At 41.6% G+C, this 24,737-nt stretch overlaps 1 protein-coding gene across 7 annotated transcripts in view; it reads right to left on the bottom strand.

Annotated features, from left to right (window-relative positions):
* The window catches only part of MTR (5-methyltetrahydrofolate-homocysteine methyltransferase), a 135,610-nt gene that overhangs the window by 71,322 nt on the left and 39,551 nt on the right, over positions 1–24,737 (bottom strand). For 5 of the 7 annotated variants that reach the window (XM_019953916.2, XM_019953918.2, XM_019953921.2 and 2 more), the window contains 4 exons: positions 24,260–24,339; positions 21,529–21,641; positions 17,841–17,981; positions 16,519–16,704 (listed from right to left, as the gene is read on the bottom strand). In XM_019953916.2, coding sequence (XP_019809475.1) covers positions 16,519–16,704; positions 17,841–17,981; positions 21,529–21,641; positions 24,260–24,339 — 520 coding nt within the window. Of the gene's footprint in view, positions 1–16,518; positions 16,705–17,840; positions 17,982–21,528; positions 21,671–24,259; positions 24,340–24,737 lie in introns of those variants that run through there. The other 2 variants (XM_070782246.1, XM_070782247.1) reach the window with 2 other exon arrangements.

Below are 24,737 nucleotides of genomic sequence, written 5' to 3'. Positions count from 1 at the left end.
CACCATCAGACAGCCACTGACAAGTCAGAAAGAAAAAGGCTGAGAAAGGGAACTTTCGAAGGGAAAAACAACATGACAAGAGACATCTGGGCTTTACAAAATCACTGAGGACATAGACTTTGTTCAGAAATCCTTGGAGTGGCTTCTCTACTGTAGTTAACGTGTGAACATGAGCTGAAGGCAAGGGTGAGGGCATCCAGAGCCCAGGGAGAAGCAGCAGCCTGAGGGCAGAAATGGAGGCAGGGGATGAAGCTCAGGGGACAGCACTGAGCTGGGAGATGCGAGGTCGCCTTGGAACGTCTCCCGGTTCACTCCTCACCTGAAAGAATGGAGGCTGTGCCCCTGGCAGAACTCACACTTGAGGCAGAATGTGGATGCTAGGAACTTGGGATTAACGGGGAAATGGACAGGATTTCAGACTTGAAGTCAACATTGAGAGGCAACCTGGTGAGGAAAAGAGGACTGCATTTTCCCATCAGCGTTTTGTTTCTCAAGTTCATCTGATGGTCATAACTTGGCCAAGAACAGCATAGTTGCTCCTGGGTTGGGGGATGTGAAAATGAGTTTGGCTTGGAGTCCATGGCCAAGGGTGGGAGAAGGAGGTGGAGTGGGCACAGGTGCTCAGTGCCATGGACGGAAGGACAGCCAGGAGGGGCCCTGGGGAAGCACAATGGAGAAAGAATAAACCTCCACAAGTGGGGTTTGGGGGCAGGGTGTGTGTGTTAGGGGAGGGGTAACAATGGAGGCTGCCCAGAAAAAAGGGAAGTTGAATAAAGGGAAGTTTCTCCATTAGCTGAGAATTTCTGATTGCTTAGATTTGACCTTGGAGCCAACTATGAAGAGGCAATCTGCCATACAAGGGATTGGTGTAGACAAAATTGCAGGGAGAAGGTTCATAAGTTGCTTTTTCTAAGGCACTGTTTTCAAATACTATTGAGAACTTCACAGCCGATGAATCAGGCCAGCCAGAGACAGGCTGGTGACCAGGCAGCAGCAGAGCCAACCTGACTGCCCAGTGACATGACACTGACAAAATGCAATGCTGTTGGCCCTGTGTGTGTGTGCTCAGTTGTGTCCAGCTTTTTTGTGACCCCAGGGACTGTAGCCCACCAGGCTCCTCTGTCCCTGGGATTTCCCAGGGAAGACTACTGAAGTGGGTTGCCATTTCCTTCTCCAGAGAAGGAAATTCTTAGTACACATATCAATCCCTGGAAAGAGCAGAGGATGGGTCTGCTTTAGTACCTTCAAAGGGAAAGCTAGGAAGCAGATATAGTAGAAAGAGACAGCTCCCAGGAAGAACAAAAGAAGACTGACCTACTATCTAGAGATGTATTTAAAACAAATACCCCCAAATATTAGGTAAGACCTACAACCTATCTAGATAAGACTTATAACCTGCCAGGAGCCGGTGAGAGACATTCCACTCGTGACAAAGGTCATGAGGAAGGAGGCTCGGCATACGCAAAGGCGGGATCGAGCCTCAGGAGTCCCCCCGGATATTCTCGAGCATCTTCCCCCAAAAAACCAGAGTCTGCCTACTTTGTTGCTTTGTGCTCTCACCTCTGACTTTACTGGGGGCTGTCCCCCACCACCATCTCGCTCTCACTGACAAAGAGTTAACTTACAGCTCCAATTAACAAAATTCCTGGGCAACTAGGAGTGTTTAAATCCAAACCCCTCAGATGGCTCTCTAACTCGCCTGACAAGTTTACCCGGACTCCTACAGCTATGCATACGATTGTTTACAGTCTCCCAGTCTCGAGAGGCACAGGAAGCTTAGAGCCTCTCAGACAGTTAGAAACTGTCAGAATAAACAGTAAAGGATTTCATTGATGAGCCAATGCTTGTTGCCAAGTTTTCACATCCCCTGTATTGTATCCTTGAATGTGTATTAATTAATAGTTGGTATGTAGAAAAAATAAGTAGTGGCCTTGGTGTTAGAACTTTAGACCCTTAAGGTAATAAATGCTTTCCTTTGTTGTAAACCCATTACACATCCGCCCTATAGAAATGCAATTTTATCTTTGGAAGATGGTGCCAAATCTTAAAATAATTACTCTTAGAGAAAATAAGTCTTTGTTGATAAGTCCTTGTCAAGAGTCATAAAATGTTAATAGGCCTTCTGGCCAGAAGATGATGTAAATCACCTAAACCATTTGTATACGATAAATTTGCAGGAATGAAACCCTGGTTTTTGATAAGGATCAGAGACTGCTGACTTTGCATCCCCTATTAATCTCTATGTGTAACTTAGGGTATATAAGCCCCTGTTAAAAATAAAGCTACGGGCCTTGCTCACCAACGCTTGGTCTCCCCATGTCATTTTACTCCTTAACTTCCAGCTGAGTCTCCATCTGGAGCGCGGATATCCTCTGCGACCATTTATTTGTCTGGGCTTCTAAGACCCACTCGAGAAGGTGTCTAAGGTGGGGCACCTTCCGCTATTCGAGAGGGCGCCTGCGGCCTCCGTGGTCAGAGCTAACCTGGTGTCACGGGTTATATTGATTTTCCGCGTAAACCAAGCTACTCAGCCTCTTTTCTCCACTGAATTTTCCTACTGAGCTATCCTCATTCTATTACTCTTTATATCTCTAATTAACATTTGAATAGGTCGCCTAAGCCGTCTCTCCTTCAAATACCCTGGATCAGCCGGGGCTGGACCCCAGCAATAACCTATCTAGTTTTGCCTTCCTTTTAACAGGGCTTCCCAGGTAGTGCTCTAAGCCCTAAAAATGAACTCTCTCCCTGCTTTTCAGATCTTTCTGGAATCCTACTGTCCTAGATTTTCCCTGCTTCATCAAGTCTTTCTTCCACTTTCACCAAAACCTCTGAAAGACACTGAATCTTGAAAGGAGCTGGGTCCTCTACTGGCCTTTATATATTCTCAGTGCCCAGAGCCAGCACTTGGCAGATAGAAGAGGATTAAATACGAAAACCTTATTTGTCCTTTCTCCATCAGCCAGATAACATCAGAGAGAAAAATGAGTTGCAGAAAAGAAGTCGCCCCGGATTAAGAACTGGGTAACTCACAATCAAAAATGGACAAAAGATCTAAAGAAGACATACAGATGGCCAAAGAGAAACGGAAATCAAAATTTGCAAATCAAAATACCTATGATGAGGTATTACCTCACATCAGTAAGAATCAGTTCAGTCGTTCAGTCATGTCCGACTTTTTGCGAACCCATGAACCACAGCACGCCAGGCCTCCCTGTCCATCACCAACTCCCAGAGTCCACCCAGACCCATGTCCATTGAGTCGGTGATGCCATCCAACTATCTCATCCTCTGTTGTCCCCTTCTCCTCCTGCCCTCAATACTTCCCAGCATCAGGGTCTTTTCAAATGAGTCAGCTCTTCACATCAGGTGGCCAAAGTATTGGAGTTTCAGCTTCAGCATCAGTCCTTCCAATGAACACCAAGGACTGATCTCCTTTAGGATGGACTGGTTGGATCTCCTTGCAGTCCAAGGGACTCTCAAGAGTCTTCTCCAACACCACAGTTCAAAGCATCAATTCTTTGGCACTCACCTTTCTTTATAGTCCAACTCTCACATCCATACATGACTACTGAAAAATCATAGCCTTGACTAGACGGGCCTTTGTTGGCAAAGTAATGTCTCTGCTTTTGAATATGCTGTCTAGGTTGGTCATAACTTTCCTTAGAAAGAGTAAACGTTTTTTAATTTCATGGCTACAGTCACCATTTGCAGTGATTTTGGAGCCCCCAAAAATAAAGTCAGCCACTGACTGACATCAGTCAGAATAGTCATCACCAAAAAGTCTACAATAACAAATGCTGCAATAGAAAGGGGAACATAAACCAGTGCAGTCACTGTGGAAAATGGTATGGAGGTTCCTCAAAAAATTAAAAATAGAGCTACAACATGATTCACAATCCCACTCTTGGGCATATATCCAGAGTAAACCACAATTCAAAAAGATACTATTGGCAATTTGGACCAGATAATTCTGTGCTTTGTAGGGTTTTTAGCAGCATCCTTGCCCTCTCCCACTAGATGTCAGAAGGACATTCCCTCCCAACAACCCAGTCATGACAACAAACAAAAATCTGTCTAGACATTGCCAAGTGTCTCCTGGGGTGGCCAAATCACCCCATTTGGGAACTACTGGTTTAGAAGAACCACCAGTGACATAGCAGGTGAGGAGATCAGAAAGCAGACTCATCTGAATGGTCTTTATCATGAGCCAATGTCTCTTCACGGCTTTTCTCTAGAAACAACAGAGAGAGGCTGTTAGCTAGAAAATCCTACTCCACAAAGCCAAATACTACAGGCTGGATGAAGCAACACTATGTCTCAACAGGAGCAAATGAATCCACTCAAATCTCTCTCACAACAAATGCATTCCGGGAAACTGGGACCCTCAGCATTGGAGGTATGCCAACTGAATGTCATGCTATTATTTCTGGTGGACAGGATGAACACCCCAGGCATGGAGGTAAGACCAAACGTGGGTCGGAGGCTTATGCTCCTCATATTCCTACAACAAACTCTCACCTCTGAAGGCGCACTGGACAAGTCTCCTTCCTACAAAGAATTTAAAATACAATCCATCTTATAAAGAAAGGCTAAAGGAGAGAAATACTCTACCATGTCATCTTTGCCAGAGAGGGGTGACCTCTCTATAGCCACTAAAAAGGAGTCTCTTGAAATGTGAAAATATACATCAGATTTTAACAAAGCTCAAAGAGTGTCAGAGAAGAAAAACTGAGAATCAACTCCTTGGCTGGGGTCAACTACCTTCAGCAAAGTAAAAGTAAAGGTGATTTTGGTTTCCTAGAACTACTGGTACACATCCTACTGGAAAATAAAACTACAGGTACACACGCTACTGGAATATTCAACTCAAAACCAGTATCAACTTATCTGAATTTAATTAAAAAGCTGATGAAATAAAAATCTAAAAATTATACCAAAGGAAAAATATTTATGAAAGGAAAAATAAACAAAAATCACAACAAGGAAACAACACAAATACATAGGAATGCTCTTGAGATTTCCTATTAAAGAAAAACTATAAAACTTGATTGAATAGTAACTGGAAAGACATATCATGTTCCTGAATGACTCCCAAATACAGATTCCTCATTATTTTCTAGATTCGGTGCTAAGTCACTTCAGTCATGTCTGACTCTGCTTCCCCAAGGACTGTAGCCTGCTAGGTTCCCCTGTCTACGGAATTCTCCAGGCACAAATACTGGAGTGGGCTGCCATGCCCTTCTCCAGTTTTCAAGATTCGGTTCAGTTCAATTCATCCGCTCAGTTGTGTCCGACTCTTTGTGACCCCATGAACTGCAGCACACCAGGCCTCCCTGTCCATCACCAACTCCTGGAGTTCACCCAAACCCACGTCCATCGAGTCAGTGATGCCATCCAGCCATCTCATCCTCTGTCGTCCCCTTCTCCTCCTGCCCCCAATCCCTCCCAGCATCAGTCTTTTCCAATGAGTCAACTCGTCACATGAGGTGGCCAAAGTACTGGAGTTTCAGCTTTAGCATCAGTCCTTCCAAAGAACACCCAGGACTGATCTCCTTCAGAATGGACTGGTTGGATCTCCCCACAGTCCATGGGACTCTAAAGAGTCTTCTCCAACACCACAGTTCAAAAGCATCAATTCTTCTGCGCTCAGCTTTCTTCACAGTCCAACTCTCACATCCATACATGACTACTGGAAAAACCATAGCCTTGACTAGACAGACCTTTGTTGGCAAAATAATGTCTCTGCTTTTGAATATGCTATCTAGGTTGGTCATAACTTTCCTTCCAAGGAGTAAGCATCTTAATTTCATGGCTGCAGTCACCATCTGCAGTGATTTTGGAGCCCCCAAAAATAAAGTCTGACACTGTTTCCACTGTTTCCCCATCTATTTCCCATGAAGTGATGGGACCAGATGCCATGATCTTAGTTTTCTGAATGTTGAGCTTTAAGCCAACTTTTTCACTCTCCTCTTTCACTTTCATCGAGAGGCTTTTTAGTTCCTCTTCACTTTCTGCCATAAGGGTGGTTAGGATTAGTTAATTTTAATCAATATCCTGATAGAGTTTTATTTCTCTATAAATTATAAAATTATTTTAAAATCATTTTAACATAGGAAAATGTGTTGAATATAATGAATCTTTTATATGAAAATACTGATTATCTTTTCATATAATCGTATACACATGTATAAGCAAAAATAATATAGTCTATTCTATTATGTGCTAACTGTACTTCTAAGAAGCCTTACATAATCAAACATTGTCATATAAAAATAATCATTGCAATCAGAAAAGGAGAATTCAATCTAGAAAGTGAGTAGTGATAGTTATTTTTCCCCACAGAAGATTCTTACTATAATTTATATATTATCACGTAAGAAATTCCCTGGCAGTGGTTAAGAATCCACGTAGGGGACACTGGTTTGATCCCTGGTCCAGGAAGATCCCACATGCTACAGGGCAACTGAGCCTTTGTGTTACAACTGCTGAAGCCCAGAGGCCCTAGAGCCTGTACTCTGCAACAAGTAAAGCCTCAGCAATAAGAGGCCCTCACACTGCAACTAGAGAGTACCCCCCACTGGTCACAACTAGGAAGCTGGTGCATAGCAACGAAGATCCAGCACAGCCTAGAACAAATAAATAAAGTTATAAAAAAATTTTTTTAAAAAGTTGATTTAAACTACTAACATCAACCAAAAAACACAGAGATGCTTCCTTATTTGCCTTCTAATCCAGAAGTCTCAAGGCCAGTTCTGTCATACCTGGCCTTGACCTTGCTTTGACCTTGAGGTTGTCATCACAGTACAGATCACAAGCATAAAGCAAAGACAGCCATCATGTACTGGAACAACAGTATGTGTGAATTCCTCTGCTTTATTTGGTTGCAACAGTGGTTTTCCATTTAAGAGAGCTTTCTACTTATAATGTGTGCTATCAGTCAAGCAAAGCAAATCTTGGTTCTTAACTGATTGTTACACTCAATAGTGTTGTGAACTCAATCGACAGAAGAAATGCCTTTGCACCAAAATATCTGCATTGTTGTTTCCTGAACTTTTCAACTACATGAATTTTTTTGCTTTGCTCTTTATAATTTTTAATACAATTCTTTAATGAGCATGTAAGTCTATAATCATATAGAAAAGTATTTTTAATTAGGAAAAGCATTTTTGAAAAAGGCACCTTTAATTTCACCATCTCACTCTAACAATTATTCTCCTTTACAACATTTTCCTCCAAACTTTACCAAATGGAGTTTTTCTGTAGCTGTATATATACACTGTCTATATAACTAATGTTTTATGGTTTTATTTATATCTTGAAAGCACTGTTATGCTGCACCACAATATGCATAATTAATACTTAAATACTTTGAATAATATTTCAACAGACTGATGTAACATAAGTTATCAGTATCTACCCATTTGGGCATTAAGGTTATTATATCGTCAATAAAAAGCTAGTGAAAAATCTCTTCATATACAGTATTCTTATGCTGCTAATGCTTTTATTGGGATAACTTCCCAGAAATGAGATCATTATCTCAAAGGGTATGAACATTTTTATGCCTTTAGGTATTACAGGGTCATTCAAAAGGACTATCCCTGGAGAAGGAAATGACAACCCACTCCAGTTTGCCTGGAATTGACAAGTCCATTGACAGAGGAGCCTGGCAGGCTGCAGTCCATGAAGTTACATGACTGAGCACACAGGCATGAGGGTGGAGGGAGATGTGTTTGTAGCAATAAACTTGGTAGAACTTAAAAAAAAAAGTCAATCCCAATTTATGCTACACTCTACAATGAACAAGACTTTCTCTTTACCACTGTTATACCAGCACAGATCTTGATGATTTTAAAGTATACTTTTGCTAACTTAGTAAGGACAAACCATTACCTTAATATTGCCCTAATGTGTATTTTTCTCGTAACTGGCAAGTCAAAAAATTTCTTCTACATTTGCTCTTTATTTGTGGACACATTCAAATCTAAATTGGGAACGCTTGTTCTTAGCCAAGATCAAGTACTCTGCAGTGGAGATAACACAGGATTTGGAAGCATGTATCAGTTTTCAAACCAGGCAGGCCAGGGATCCAAATGTGGCTCCGTTATGTCCCAGCCATTTGACCTTGGCTCACTGTAAAACAGGACGACAGCTACCCCACGTGGCTGCTATAAGGACTAAATGAGACAAACTCTGCTGCTGGTTTTCAGCCAGAGTATTCATGAGAATCACCTCCAAGCCTGTAAAATTATTGAAGCCAGATCTTACCCCAGGCCAAATGAGTCAGAAACTCAAGGGGCAGAACCCAGGGCTATGTATGTTTTTTTAAAAGCACAGGCAGTGACTGTCCTTCCCTGTGGGAACATTTCTGCTTTACACTCCCAGGAAAGCACCACATACACAAAGCACACAACACTCCACTCTCATTCTCAGAGCTTACCTTGCCTCCTGCTTCACTGAGAAAACAGAAGCACAGACTCCCCCAGCATTCTCAGCTCGGCCTTTTCTCCTGCACTGTGAGCATGCTAACTCCCCCTCCCTGTGCAGACTGGCTGCCAGTCCTCTCAGCCCACGAGGTCATGGACCCAGCAAGTGCCCCCTTTCTCTTGCACATCAATTCCTCCCCTTCTGTCTACCAGGTCATTCCCACCAGCTTACAAAACCATGTGGTCACATCACCTACCTTCACACAGACACACACACACATTCATTCTTATTCTCACATGCATCCCTGGTTTCCACTCTATTTCTGTTCCCCTTTATGGCAAAACTCCCCTCAAATGGTTTACATCTGCTGCCCCCATCCCCTTCTCTGCAAGATCATAAACTACTCCGTTTCCAAATCCAAGGGTAAATGCTTGTCTCTTCCTCCCTGGTCTATCCTCAGCTCACCATGCCCTTCAGAAAGCTTGTTCTTCACTTGGCTTCCAGGTGAACTCTCTCCTCTGGTTCCTCTTTTACCAAGGAAGCATGTCCTTCCTAAGTCCTTCCGAAAGCATCCTCTCCTCTTCCTGACCATGAAGCACTGTGGCTGAAAGAGTCACTTGTTCCTAGGACCTCTTATCTACTATGGTTCCTTTGGTGAAGTCAGTCTCACTGCTTTAATTTTCATCAATGCACAAATAATTCCCAAGGAAGGGAATCTTATCTTCAAGCCAGACTCTGCCCAGGAAAACCAGACTCATCTACACAAGCACACACTTAACATACAAACATGTGTCCAAACACACACTTCTAGTCAACCCCATCCAAACAGGCTGTTCCCTGACCTTCTATCTCACCTTCCCAGGCCAAAAAACCTAAAAACTTCCCAGACTCCTCCTCCTTTCATGGCTCACAGCCTCCATGAAGGCAAATCCTACTGGCTCTATTTCAAAAATATATCTAGAAACAGATGAGTCCTTACATATTCTATTGCTCCCACCTTGGTCCCAGTCACAATCATCTCTCACCTGGACTACAGCAACAACCTCCAATGGTTCTGCTTGGTCCCCACAGACTCTTCTCCACAAAGAACCAGAGTGGTTTTGAAATACAACTCGGACCAGGTTCACTCCTCTGCTCAGAACCCTTCAGTGGCTTCTCAGATCACTCAGGGGAAAAGTCCAAGTGTTAGCAGAGGTCTCCAAGACCCTACGTGATTTGACCTGAAGGCTTTCTAACATCATGTCCTCCCCCATCACCTCTTCTCCCCTCTGATCTGGCTCTTCCAGCCACCCTGTGGTTTTCAAACATGACCTGCAGGCGTCTATCTCAAGGCTCCCTCTGCCCTACATTTTTACATGTTTCATTCCTTGGTTCCCTTCAGCTTTCTGCTAAGATGTCACCTTATCCATGAGGCCATCTCCAACCAACCTACATAAAAGAGCATCTCCCACCGTGGTACGCCTGTCACCCTCATTCTCTCCATATCCCTTCATTGTATTCAACACTACCCAGGGGTGTGTGCGTGTACTTTTATGTTGTTTTTTCCCTTATTCCTTTTGCCCCCTAAGAATACAAATTGTGCATGGGAAGGGACTAGGTTTTGTTCCTTGCTAACTCCTCACAGCCTGGCACATACTAGGTGCTCAAGATACATTTGAAGGAATTAGAGAAGACATCTGCCTCCTTTAAACAGGCTGCTATATAAATTTGAAAAAGAACATTTAGGTAACAAAAAAGAGCTCCTGGAAGAACATAAAATTCAAGAGAACATAAACATAAAACTCAAGAGAAGATAAATGTAGATGTCAAAATCTCACAAATGTCAAAGTTGAAAAACTGGAGAGAAAAGGTAAAAAAATTAGGCAATCTTTCCAAAACATCCAGTTTCTGAATAATACACAGGCCACGAGAGGATAAACCATTCAAGGAAACTTCTTGCAACTGTGGCCGTAAGTGTCCTGACTGACAGTGCCTACTGAGGGCTTAACACAATGAATGGCTCATGATCACGAAACTTCAGAAAACCATGGACACAGCAGATCCAAGAAACATCCAGAAAAAGGGTCAATAAACAGGCTTCATAAAAAGAATCAAGGGTTAGACAAGCACTGAGCTTCTTACCAGTACCAACTGAAACTACAAGACAACGGATCAATGAGTTAAAAACATAGAGAAAATAATTTCAGGCTTGTACTCATATAATTTTCAATTAAGTATAAAAGTAGAATAAAGCCATTTTCAGACACATAAGGCTTCAAAAATGTTTACTTTCATGTCTTCTTTCACCAGAGGATGCACTTCGCTAAATAAGAGATTAAACCAAGTATGAGGAAACTGAAATCTAAACAGCTATGAGAGAGGTGAAAAGAACTGTCAGGATGATGGGGAGGGACATATCACAGCGACAGCTATGCCATCAGTCTCCTGAGCAACCACTCCTGATTATGTCAGAAGTCTTGGAGGGAGAATTATTCAACAAATTAAAATGACAGTCTACTTAAGGTGTCTGCATACACTGCATATTGGAAATTTACACAACTAGGGAAGAGTTTGAAAATATATAAAAACAAAATAAACACAAAGGTAAGTATTAACTTCTCAGAAAACAAAGAGGATTCAGGAAAGGAAAATGAATCATGGTAAACTACACGGCTCCACTTTTGCACTCAGTTCAGTTCAGTTGCTCAATCATGTCCAACTCTTTGCGACCCCATGGACTGCAACATGCCAGGCCTCCCTATCCATCACCAACTCCTGGAGTTTACTCAAACCCATGTTCATTGAGTCGGTGATGCCATCCAACCATCTCATCCTCTGTCGTCCCTTTCTCCTCTCTGCTTCAATCTTTTCCAGCATCAGGGTCTTTTCAAATGAGTCAGCTCTTTGCATCAGGTGGCCAAAGTATTCGAGTTTCAGCTTCAACATCAGTCTTTCCAATGAACACCCAGGACTGATCTCCTTTAGAATGGACTGGTTGGATCTCCTGGCAGTCCAAGGGACTCTCAAGAGTCTTCTCCAACACCACAGTTCAAAAGCATCAATTCTTTGTGCTCACCTTTCCTTATAGTCCAACTCTCACATCCATACATGACTACTGGAAAAACCACAGCCTTGACTAGATGGACCTTTGTTGGCAAAGTAATGTCTCTGCTTTTCAATATGCTGTCTAGGTTGGTCAAACTTTTCTTCTGAGGAGCAAGTGTCTGTTAATTTTATGGCTGCAGTCACCATCTGCAGTGATTTTGGAGCCCAAAAAAATAAAGTCTGCCACTGTTTCCCCATCTATTTGCCACGAAGTGATAGGACCAAATGCAATGATCTTTGTTTTCTGAATGTTGAGCTTTAAGCCAACTTTTTCACTCTCCTCTTTCACCTTCATCAAGAGGCTTTTTGGTTCCTCTTCACTTTCTGCCATAAGGGTGGTGTCATCTGCATATCTGAGGTTACTGATATTTCTCCCTGTAATCTTGATTCCAGCTTCTGCTTCTTCCAGCCCAGCATTTCTCATGATGTACTCTGCATATAAGTTAAATAAGCAGGGTGACAATATACAGCCTTGACATACTCCTTTTCCTATTTGGAACCAGTCTGTTGTTCCATGTCCAGTTCTAACTGTTGCTTCCTGACCTGCATACCGGTTTCTCAAGAGGCAAGTCAGGTGGTCTGGTATTCCCATCTCTTTCAGAATTTTCCACAGTTTATTGTGATCCACACAAAGGCTTTGGCATAGTCAATAAAGCAGAAATAGATGTTTTTCTGGAACTCTCTTGCTTTTTCCATGATCCAGTGGATGTTGGCCATTTGATCTCTGGTTTCTTTGCCTTTTCTAAAACCAGCTTGAACATGTGGAAGTTCATGGTTCACATATTGCTGAAGCCTGGCTTGGAGAATTTTGAGCATTACTTTACTAGCGTGTAAGATGAGTGCAATTGTGTGGTAGTTTGAGCATTCTTTGGCACTGCCTTTATTAGGGATTGGAATGAAAACTGACTTTTGCCAGTCCTGTGGCCACTGCTGAGTTTTCCAAATTTGCTGGCATGTTGAGTGCAGCACTTCCACAGCATCATCTTTTAGGATTTGCAATAGCTCAACTGGAATTCCATCACCTCCACTAGTTTTGTTCATAGTGATGCTTTCTAAGGCCCACTTGAGTTCACATTCTAGGATGTCTGGCTCTAGGTGAGTAATCACACCACCATGATTATCTGGGTCGTGAAGATCTTTTTTGTACAGTTCTTCTGTGTATTCTGGCCACCTCTTCTTAATATCTTCTGCTTCTGTTAGGTCCATACCATTTCTGTCCTTTATTGAGCCCATCTGTGCATGAAATGTTCCCTTGGTATCTCTAGTTTTCTTGAGGACATCTCTACTCTTTCCCATTCTATTGTTTCCCTCTATTTCTTTGCAGTGATCACTGAGGAAGGCTTTCTTATAACTCCTTGCTATTCTTGGAACTCTCGATTCAAATGGGTATATCTTTCCTTTTGTCCTTTGCTTTTTGTTTCTTTTCTTTTCACAGCTGTTTGTGGACCTCCTCAGACAGCCATTTTGCTTTTTTGCATTTCTTTTTCTTGGGGATGGTCTTGCTCCCTGTCTCCTGTACAATGTCGTGAACCTCCGTCCATAGTTCATCAGGCACTCTGTCTATCAGATCTAGTCCCTTAAATCTATTTCTCACTTCCACTTTATAATCGTAAGGGGCTTTGATTTAGATCATACTTGAATGGTCTAGTGGTTTTCCCTACTTTCTTCAAGTCTGAATTTGGCAATAAGGAGTTCATGATCTGAGCCACAGTCAGCTCCCAGTCTTGTTTTTGCTGACTGTATCAAGCTTCTCCATCTTTGGCTGCAAAGAATATAACCAATCTGATTTCGGTGTTGACCATCTGGTGACGTCCATCTGTAGAGTCTTCTCTTGTGTTGTTGGAAGAGGGTGCTTGCTATGACCTGTGCATTTTCTTGGCAGAACTCTATTAGCCTTTGCCCTGCTTCATTCTGTATTCCAAGGCCAAATTTGCCTGTTACTCCAGGTGTTTCTTGACTTCCTACTTTTGCATTCCAGTCCCCTATAATGAAAAGGACATCTTTTTGGGGTGTTAATTCCAGAAGGTCTTGTAGGTCTTCATAGAACCATTCAACTTCAGCTTCTTCAGCATTACTGGTTGGGGCATAGACTTGGATTACTGTGATATTGAATGGTTTGCCTTGGAAATCAACACAGATCATTCTGTCTTTTTTGAGACTGCATCCAAGTACTGCATTTCGGACTCTTGTTGACTATGATGACTACTCCATTTCTTCTAAGGGATTCTTGCCCACAGTAGTAGACATAATGGTCATCTGACTTAAATTCACCCATTCCAGTCCATTTTAGTTCACTGATTCCTAAAATGTCGACGTTCACTCTTGCCATCTCCTGTTTGATCACTTCCAATTTGCCTTGATTCATGGACCTCACATTCCAAGTTCCTATGCACTATTGCTCTTTGTAGCATCGGACCTTGCTACCATCACCAGTCACATCCACAACTGGGCACTGTTTTTGTTTGGCTCCGTCTCTTCATTCTTTTCGGAGTTATTTCTCCACTGATCTCTGGTAGTATATTGGGCACTTACTGACCTGGGGAATTCATCTTTCAGTGTCATATCTTTTTGCCTTTTCATACTGTTCATGGGGTTCTCAAGGCAGGAATACTGAAGTGGTTTGCCATTCCCTTCTCCAGTGGACCACATTTTGTCAGAACTCTCCACCATGACCCGTCCTTCTTGGGTGGCCCTACACAGCATGGCTCATGGTTTCATTGAGTTAGACAAGGCTGTGGTCCATGTGATTAGATTGGTTAGTTTTCTGTGATTGTGGTTTTCAATCTGTCTGCCTTCTGATGGAGAAGGATAAGAGGCTTATGAAAGCTTCCTGATGGGATAGATTGACTGAGGGGGATACTGGGTCTTATTCTGATGGGCGGTGCCATGCTCAGTAAATCTTTAATTTTCTGTTGATGGGTGGAGCTGTGTTCCCTCCCTGCTATTTACCTGGGGCCAAATTTACCTGCTATTTACCTGAGGTGGAGGTAATGAAGAACAGTGACCTCCCTCAAAAGATCCCATGCATGTACTGCTATAGTCTGTGTCCCCAAGCCTGCAGCAGGCCACCAGTGACCCACACCCTCGCTAGAGACTCCTGGACCCACCCCAGACACCTACAGGCAAGTCCGGGACAGTCTCCTGTGGGGTCCCTGTTCCTTTCTCCTGGGTCCTGGTGCACAAGCTTCTGCTGTGCCCTCCAAGAGTCTATTTCCCAGTCCTGTGTAAGTTCTGGCAGCTCTAAGTACTTTTACACTACTTAATATAAGTGCCAAAAATAGTTACAACTGAAATTAACTATATTGGAAAGATGGGGGGATAAAAGGAAAGATACATGGAGTGGGGGTAGAGGATGATGAAAAAGTCAAGTTCTTAACCACTAGAACAGCAATAAATAATAACTAAAACTGGAATTTGAAGATGAGGAGGTAAATGATATAAGAATCAGCTAAATTGTAAGCAGTTGTCTGGGGATCTGGAGGCTTAGGGCTTTTGTTTTTCATAAAACAATATATGCTTTATGTTTTCATAAAAAAAACATACGTCTCTTTAACTATCTGCATAGTCGTACCTTTGGTAAAAAAATAAAAATTATGTCAACTGGCCTTACCACACTTAACTAGCAGCAGAAGATGACTTTTCAGAAGGAAAATTTAACAATGTATATCAAAATGTCACATAAGCACACTCTTTGACCTAGCCATTCCACTTTTACGAACTAAGAAAATCACTCTACAAGGGAAAAACGAATGCATGACTTAGGATATTCATTGGCTATTTTGTGTTTCTTTTTCTAAAAATTGCTGCTCATTTTCTTTGTTCATTCTTCCACTGACTTGATAGGGGTATTTTACTCTCTGATTTATAGAAACTTTTTGCATATTAGGGGTATTAACCCACTGTTGTAACTCATGCTGCAAATAAAACCATATCTTTTGTCATACGAAGTTTTACATTTTTATATAAATAGGTCTATCAGTTTTATTTCTGGCTTTCTAAATTTAGATAAATATTTTCCCATATATTCTTTGGACTTTTTTTTTTACATTTAGACCTTTAATTGATGTATATTTTATTTTGGTATATGGTGGGAAATTGGGCTCAAGTTTATTTTCTTCTAAAATCATAGCCAGTTGTCCAATAGCATTTATTGAGTAATTTCTTTTTCAACTGATGTAGAGACTAAAATATAATCAAATTTTCATATTTAGATAGATGTAAACAGGTGTACACACATACACACACACACATATATATATACACACAAACATATATACGTATATATAGAGGCAGACCTTGTTTTACTGTTCTTCATAGATACTGCATTGCTTTACAAACTGAAGTTATGTGGCAACCAAGCATTAAGCAAATCTATTGATACCACTTTTACAACAGCATTTGCTCACTTCATGTCTATGTCACATTTTGGTAATTCTCACAACGTTTCAAACTTATTTTTTATTATTCTACTTGTTATGGTGATCTTTGATGCTACTACTATAACTCCCTGGAGGTTCAGATGATAGCAGTTTTTAGCAATAAAGTATTTTTAATTAAGGTATGTACTTTCTTTCTAGACAATCGATCTCCGAGTTTGGAAGATCCCCTGGAGAAGGGAATGGCAACCCACTCCAGTATTCTTGCCTGGGAAATCCATGGACAGACGAGCCCCGTGGGTTACAGTCCATGGGGTTGCAAAGAGTCAGACACGACTAAATGACTAACACTTTCACTTTCAATGTTATTGCACACTTAATAGACTATAGTATAGTGTAAACATAATTTTTCTATGCACTAGGAAACCAAAAGTTCATGTGACTGGCTTTCCTACGATATTTGCTTTATTGCAGTGGCCTGGAATGGAACCCATGGTATCTCTAAGGTATGCCCATGTGTATACATATGTACGGTACATACAGTATACACATCTGTTTTGGACTCAGTTCTCTTCCACTGCTTTAAGCCACCGTGTAACACAGTGAAGCCAGATCAAAAGAAATCACTCACCTGTCCTTCTTCATCAAAAGCCATAACCACCACGGCAGCTCCAAACTTCTTAATCTTTCTGGCCTTCTCCAAGAAGTCATCCTCTCCCTCCTTCAAGCTGATGCTATTAACAATGCACTTCCCCTGGCAGCACTTTAAGCCGGCTTCAATCACAGCAAAATTGGAAGAGTCAATGCACAAGGGCACCTGAGCACAGAAAGGCAAGACGATCACAGAAAGACAGCAAGTCACCACAAATCCCCTTCCAAGGACTCTCATATATTCCCTCTTTCTCCTTTAGGGAAACAATATACAAATAACAGAGATAGGATTTTAATCTTTTTCTTGTTCCTAAATACCAAAATATTTGGAGTAATTCCAGTCTAACAAGAGACTTCATATGTGGGCCAGAAACTGGTAACTCAAAAGATCATAGCTAAATATCAGATTGAGAGCACAGAAGTCATTTCACTGGGGTCATTTCGCCCCCTCTGATTCTGATTTTAAACAGGTCATTTAGCTTCTCTTCACCTTAAATTCTCAAAATATTTACTCCCAGAGAAGCCTTGAGGCTTCTAAGTGCAGAGCTTTAAGACACAAATGAAGGATGGGTTAATGTAATTCAATGCTTACCACAGGACTTCTCACTTAAACATTTGCTGAAACTTAACAAAAAAATGACAGCCCTAGCTCTAAAGGCACTAGGAAGTGTCCTTAAAAGAATAACAAAAACAAAAAAAAGTCAAAACTCACTCATCACAAGTTCAATTGTAAAGAAATGAACATTTTTAATTTTTTAGAACCCATCTAAAATTTTTGAAAAGCTTGACACAAAAATTAACTTTCATCTTAAAGAACAAATGTAAAAGCCAACATTAATACCTCAATTTAATCTTGTTTTATAATTTTGTCTTACTCTGATATGCCTAAAAAGGTCTCTTCTTCCTGCAATAAGGAAGGACTATCTGATATCTGAGTTCCCTAGTCTGTGGTAGAAACAGAACTAATGATTTGGTAGGAACAGCTAAGTATATCCTTCAGAGGCATGAGAAGTTAGTTCTTAGCCTATTCAGACATCAGAGGAAATTCAATAATCCTTGTGACCAATTCCAGAAGCCTTGCAAACAGTCGCACTACGGTCACATCTTTTTCTTTGAAGTCTGGTTTATATTGAAAGGCTGCCATTATGTGAGAAAATGAACAACCAGAAACCACTGAGCTTTCAACACAGTACAACAGAAAACCAGCGTATGAGATGACAGACAAAGGGAAAAGTGACAAAGTCAATGAGCGACAGAGCAGCACGTGTAAATTCCCCTTGATGAATCGACGTTCTGCACAACCTTGGCAATGTCAGGCTCGGAAGCAATGAAGTTGCAGAATCTGGTCATTGCACTTGGACCATCCAGCATGCCATCATCCATGTTAATATCCAACACCTGGGCTCCCATTTCCACCTGCATTTTGGCAACGCTCAGTGCTTCCTGAGGAAAGAATTCAAGAGGAAGCAGTATCAGGAGAGGGTAACTCAAGAAAAGGCTGACAAAAGTAGTCCTTCATCATCCCGGGCAGCCCCTTCTAATTCCACTAGGCTACCTAGCCAGCCCTTCACCGTCCCACCCCGACCCTGAGCTGCTCTCAACCATCACAGATGAACCTTTCCTAAACATCTCTTCCATCACAGTTCATCACTCCTCAGAACCCCCAGAGGCTCTGATTCCTCCCGTAAAGAATCTCAGTCCCTCAGCATGGTGTTCCAGATCCTGGGGACCTGCCCCATCATCTTATCCAATTCAACATCTCCCCCCGAACCCTGGCACCCTTCACCCAGCTAAATCTGCTCCTACCTCTGTGCCACACATGTTGTTCCCTCTGTTTCAAATATAACCCTCTCCCTTTCTGTACTATTTAAGACCCAGCTCAATTCCCACCTCCTTCAAGAAAAGTCATTACAGAAACCATCCAAAACTTATCTAACTATTCACCAAATCATGCAAAGCATTCACTGCAGGCTACTGACAGCAGTTACATGAAATATAAGTTAAACTTTTTTATGCTAAAAGGATTTTCAAATCCATTAATACATTATTATACACTGTAAATCTCCAAGTACAAAATACAGCATTTCCCACTTATGATCATTTAAGGAATATCCTGTAGGATCAGCGTTTCAGAGAACATACTTTGGGAAACATACTTTGCTTATTGCACAATGACTAGCTGCCTCTAAACATCTGCAACAATTATAAACATTATCACATGGTATATGACATTACCATTTCCTCATGGTTTCACAAATATGGGCTTATTCTCTGAAACAGATTTTAAGCATTTGGAAAATTGAGAAAGATCTTATGTATCTCCTATTCTTGTTTGAACAATGATAGGCAAAACAGATATGTTCAATAAAGTTTTCTAACTGACTGGTAGAGACTTTAAGTCTTTGTTGTATGCTTCATAGTGTAATAAAATAAGCAGGGATAAAATCAACAGTAGATTCTAATATTGTCCTAATTTTTTATTAGCCAAAGAAAATCAAACAAATTTTTAGCAATCATGAGAAGAGGCATAAGACCCTCTGGCACAGGCCACAAGGGAAAACCATTCATAATGAGGCATGAGACCCTCTGGCACAGACCATGAGGGAATTCCATTCACAATGATCCAACATTACACAGAGAAAAAGGGTTGCAATAAGATTCAGCAAATCAAAAAGTGTTTTGGTATCAGCAATATATTAAATATCATGAATAAAAAGAAGCATAAGTCATAGTCCTTGTTCTTGAAGGGCTTACATCTAGTTGAGGGCATACGACAGTCATATAAGAAGCTATGAATGCTGCCATACGATGTGAGAGTCAAATGTTTTGCCTAAACACCTGGAAGGGCGAGATCTCTGAGGACTGAAGAGAGAAAGCTACCTGAGAGGGAGTGGCTTCAGCTGCCCCTGGAAAACAAACTGGAGGAAGCAAAGGGGAGACAGTAAGCAGTGACCTGCTTAGACCAGAGGTCAAAAGACACAAAACAGAGACCCAACGCCTGACCTTTCTACATCAGAAGAGCAACAGAATAATAGCTCAGGGGTCCAACTTCCCACACATGCTCCAAGGGATGAAGTGATTTGTTTAAAGATGCACAAGTTGAGTGAACAGACTGGACTGGATCTTCTCTCAGGTCAGTGCTCATTCCCGTAACCACAGAACCTTGAGGGAACACTAAATAGGGGAACTACAATCCAGCGAGGAGTCATTCCTCCCCACACAATTCCTACTTCCCAACCCCATCCCTGCTGAGACAGCAGAGCAGTGAAGGGTATGGGCTTGGAGGACTTGGGGTCTAACATTCACTTGCTGTGAAACAACAGGCGAGTGGTTTAACCTCCCCCAAGCCTTCAGCTGGACATCTGTAAAATGGGGATGATAACAGCAACTCTCTCACAGGTCTGAAAAGATGAAGTAAATAATGCCACAAAGCGCTGAGCACAGGCATATAGTAAGACCTTAGGAGATGACAGATACCACTCCCACTTGCCTGCTTCTTCCTAAAACGCTGTCTGCTCTCAGTAGCAAATCTATCAAATCTGAGACTGAAAAGGACACCACAGACTGGTTTTAATTATCAAAACATAAAGAGAACACCGCCACTGCAGAACTCTATACCACCATGAACGGTCACAGGGATTTCATAAGAGTATACATGCATGAAGGCCTGGAGGCAGAAGAAAGCCTCCTGGAACATTCAGATGACAGATCAGGACAGAAGGCAGGTTGGTATCTAACTGGAGAGGACTGGATGATGGCCTAGGGAGTTTGGGTTGAATCCCATGTGCAAAAAAAGCCACCCCATGAAAGCTTTTGAACTTGGGGAGACCATAGCAGCAGGACGTGGTGGCTGAGCAGTAGCAGAGATGAAGGGAAGAAGACAGATGGGAACCATCAGGAACCATATAACCACATAACCGAAGTACCCACAGAGCAGATCTCCATGGGACACCACAGAGCACTCATTAACACGGTCATAAAGGAGAAGGCAATGGCACCCCACTCCAGTAGTCTTGCCTGGAAAATCCCGTGGACGGAGGAGCCTGGTAGGCTGCAGTCCATGGGGTCGCTAGGAGTTGGATACAACTGAGCGACTTCACTTTCACTTTTCACTTTCATGCATTGGAGAAGGAAATGGCAACCCACTCCAGTGTTCTTGCCTGGAGAATCCCAGGGATGGGGGAGCCTGGTGGGCTGCCGTCTATGGGGTCGCACAGAGTTGGATACGACTGAAGCGACTTAGCAGCAGCAGCAGCAAAGGATGATAAATGCACACTTTCTCTGTGACTAAAACTAAGTCTACTTTGATACTGGTTGCTGAAGATCTAAAGGTTTTAAAATCTTAAAATGAGAGAAGGTTAATGAAAAAAATAAAATCATTAAAGCCCAGATCAGATTCCTCCGTGATTTAACTTCATATTTGCATAAGAAAAAAGAAGTCTGTCCATGGTGGGCTCTCTCTGGATTAAATTCTGCTCATTCATAGAATGATCAAGTTTAAGAACACTAGGGCAAAACTTTTCAAGGCAGGGCCTATTCTTTCTTTTGTGTTTGCTTGTTTATTGTAGTTTACAGTGAATAGAATCAATAATACCATGCTGGTCAGTATCTGATGTGGTCATGAGAATATAAATAGGAATTTTCTTGGCTTTCCATTTCTTTGAAGGATTTGTGAGAAGCTGAAATGAACAGTATCTTCAAACTTTTAAAATTTCACAATTAATAGAAACAGCTAGAACCTGGGTCCCTCCCATCTCATCCCATTTCATACCTCGAGTGCATTTTTTTAACAAATATCAACAAGAGCAGCTTTGATTTTTCGAAGCCTCATCCTCCCACCAGCCTGGCCGGCTGCAAACACACTTTACCATTCTCACACTGTCTGGTAGCTCTGCTAACAATGCTATCAAAGGCAGAGCAGCTTTGTTTACATGCTGTCTTAGCCAAAATACATGGCGGATGCCTCAAGGGTCTTATTAATGATGCTCACTTCATAATTTCCTGCCATGATGAGCTTAGCAAATCTCCTGGATCCTGCAACGTTACAGCGCTCTCCAATGTTAACAAAGTTGGTGTATGGTCCAATCCTGAAGGGCTCTAGACCTTAAAAGGAGAAGTATTTTGAAAATTTTCTGAAAATACATGTAAAGACAAGAGACAGAAAACAAATGTTGTCGTGAGATAGAAAAGAAGTTTCTATGCCACATCCCATCTGACTAGCTAGGCATGGCCTTTTCCCCTAGGGATATTTAAACACGGTACAAGTCTCTACGTTTATAACCAGAACTCTCAAAAGAAGAAATATTTCAGGGTTGGAAATTGCAAATTTCTCTAAAGAGCTGAATCCTAACCAGCTCTGAGTAACAAAGCAAAATTATCATCATATTCTTATGTAACCAAGAGTCTGGGGCAAAAGCCATGAGGTTAGAATCTAAAGGAATGCTCCCCAGCTGTCCCTTCAGACATGGGCTCGAAGCCAGAGGGAGTAAGCTTTCTTAATCCTACCAACAGTGTATTTAGAGTTTTATCTCATCTCTTTGATCCAGAGGGCAAGAACCAATAATCAGCAAGGCCAGACAGGGTCACTAGGAAGGACTCGGGCTGAACACTGGGAGACAGCTGACCCTGGGCGAGCCACTTAGGCTTTTTGCTCCTCCTTCCTTATTTGTCAAGGGACAATAACATCTCCCCATTAAAGGCTGATTTAGCGGCAAATATCAGATAATTACTATGGATATGTTACACTGAGGAAAAAAGCAACATGCAGTATAAAGTACTACCAGAGGAAATGACCTTTAACTGTTTTTGTTCTACTTAATATTTACAGTATTAGGAGCAGAAGCCTTGCTAGATGGTCACAGGCAGGCTCTGGGGACAGTCAGCCCCAGGATGCAAGCCTGTACAGCCATTTTAGTCAGCACCCCAGGGGGCTTGTCTCGGAGGCTTCAGCTTACGAAAGGGCTCCAGGTCTTTTGTTCCCTGGCTTGGAAGACTATCACTTCCCAGTTCGGGCCAGTGATTTCCTTCCCCATTGGTACCATCCTCACGGCCTCATTCCCCCATGCCAGCCTCAGGGCATCCCTGATCTTTAGTTAGAACCTGGAGTTCCCAGGACACACAAGCAGGCTGCCAACATTTAAATGCTGGAGAGGCCCTACTGCCTTGCTCTAAAAGCATTTCACACAAAGCACTTCTGATCTATTATGAATGTGAAGCATCTGACAGAAAAACTACATTTGCTCTCAAGCCTGCAATTTATAAAAGAACAATTAAAAAGAGTATGTTTGATGTTATTCTTCTAAAATCTGATTGAAGGTGTTTTTTTAAAACAATTTAGAAATAGCACATGAAATTCAAATCAGAAGAAAGAATTCTTTCATTCTTACATATAGAAACTCTTTTTAAAATCGTAACTAAATGGTTATCTCCTATTTCAACTGTGGCGAAGGTTAACCATTTTAACTTAGTCCTTGGCTGAAGTGGTTCAGATGGTAAAGAATCTGCCTACAATATGGGAGACCCAGGTTCAAACCCTGGGTGGGGAAGATCCCCTGGAGAAGGGAGTGGCAACCCACGCTGGTACTCTTGCCTGGAGAATTCCGTGGACAGAGGAGCCTGACAGACCACAGTCCACAGAGTCGCAAAGAGCTGGGCACAACTGAACAACTTACACTTTGGCCGAAGTAAGATCTGAGGATGAAATAAACTATTCCACCACACCTCTCTCTAATAAAAGCCCCCTTTTCAGGGTAGGGGGTGTATCATAAATCACAAATCCCTCTTCTTCTAGTTTTATCCTATCTTCTGGAGAATAAAAAGGAAAAAAAGGGTAGACTGAAGAGGTATATTTTTAACTCAACTTCATCTCACTCACTGGGATTAATTCTATGCAGTATGTTCAGAGTGAAAAAAGTAGTTATTACTTTTACTGTAACTTGTACTTTATTTCACTTTTCTTAGGAGACGTATGGAACAAAAATACATCAGTTTAGAGAAATGTTAAATTCTCAGTTAGGGTGCAGAATTCCTCGTGTGTGCTATTTGCAGGTTCTCTAAGAAACTGTATATACATTTTCCTTTTTGCTTAAAGATATTTTCTAAGAATACAACATTAAAGTGTTGTGGGAAAAAATAAAAAATTTAAAGCTTTTTTTCTAATTGTTGGCATGATAACCTATTTTACCAACACTCTTTTGAACACTGAAGCTTATTCTGAAAAAGGGAAGCTGCCTACCCCACAGGGCTGTTGAGAACAAAACAAATAATAGATATTACAACTGTTTGTAAAGTCCTGAACACATACTCAACATAAGAGCAGGTCAATGATATTTTAGAAGCACATAAAACTTTCTAGGAAGAGACTACCATCATTAAAAAACCTTGAGCCTGGGCTAGATTTTTTAGCAACTAGCAGCAAATCTGACAATTAAAATTGTTAGGCTGTGCTCCACGTACATTTTCAAAGCAGTGCACAATAATTCTGACCAAAGGCACTACCTGTGCCTTCCTTCACATTTCCCTGAAGTATCTTCCTGCTCCCATCCCTAAAAAACACAATGGGTTCTTTGCCAGAATTTAAGTGCCAAGAAAAACACATAGTCTTCTTTGACCTAATAAACAAGTTCCTTGACATAAACATCACTACCACGTAGACTAAACATACAAACTTAATCTACAAACGATTTCTGAAATTACAAAAAAATCACACCTTTACAACTTACCAGACAGTAGCATATGCCCTTCGAAAACAGTGGCAGGTGGAACTCTAGGCTTACAGTTTTTCACAGCTTCAGCAATTTCTCTGAGTTAAAAGAGAAAACACAATATCCATTAACTCAGAACAAAATTCAATTAAGCTGATTTCCAGCTATGACATTTAGTCTGTTTAACATAATTATATACCTAGTTCCAAATGTGCAGCAGCAATTGTGCTTTTTAGTTCTCTCAGTAATGCAGAAACTGAATCTATAATATTTCACATTTCTGTATCTGTCCCATCTGCTGTGTATGGACTGGACCAGTTTCTATGCTCAGACGTGAACCTACAAACATGCACCTACAGATATGAGACAGTTTACACAAATGCACACAGCAAATCTCCTCGACCTTTCCCAAACCTGAAGATGTCCTTAAGCCACACAGTAATTTAAAAGAAAGAAAAGGCTTCATTGTTGAGAAGGAAGAGAAAGAGGAGAGGAG

The sequence above is a fragment of the Bos indicus genome, chromosome 28 (assembly GCF_029378745.1).
Source record: "Bos indicus isolate NIAB-ARS_2022 breed Sahiwal x Tharparkar chromosome 28, NIAB-ARS_B.indTharparkar_mat_pri_1.0, whole genome shotgun sequence".
Taxonomy (NCBI): domain Eukaryota; kingdom Metazoa; phylum Chordata; class Mammalia; order Artiodactyla; family Bovidae; genus Bos; species Bos indicus.
Note: the sequence above shows the minus strand (reverse complement) of the source record. Positions and strands in the feature narration are given on the sequence as shown.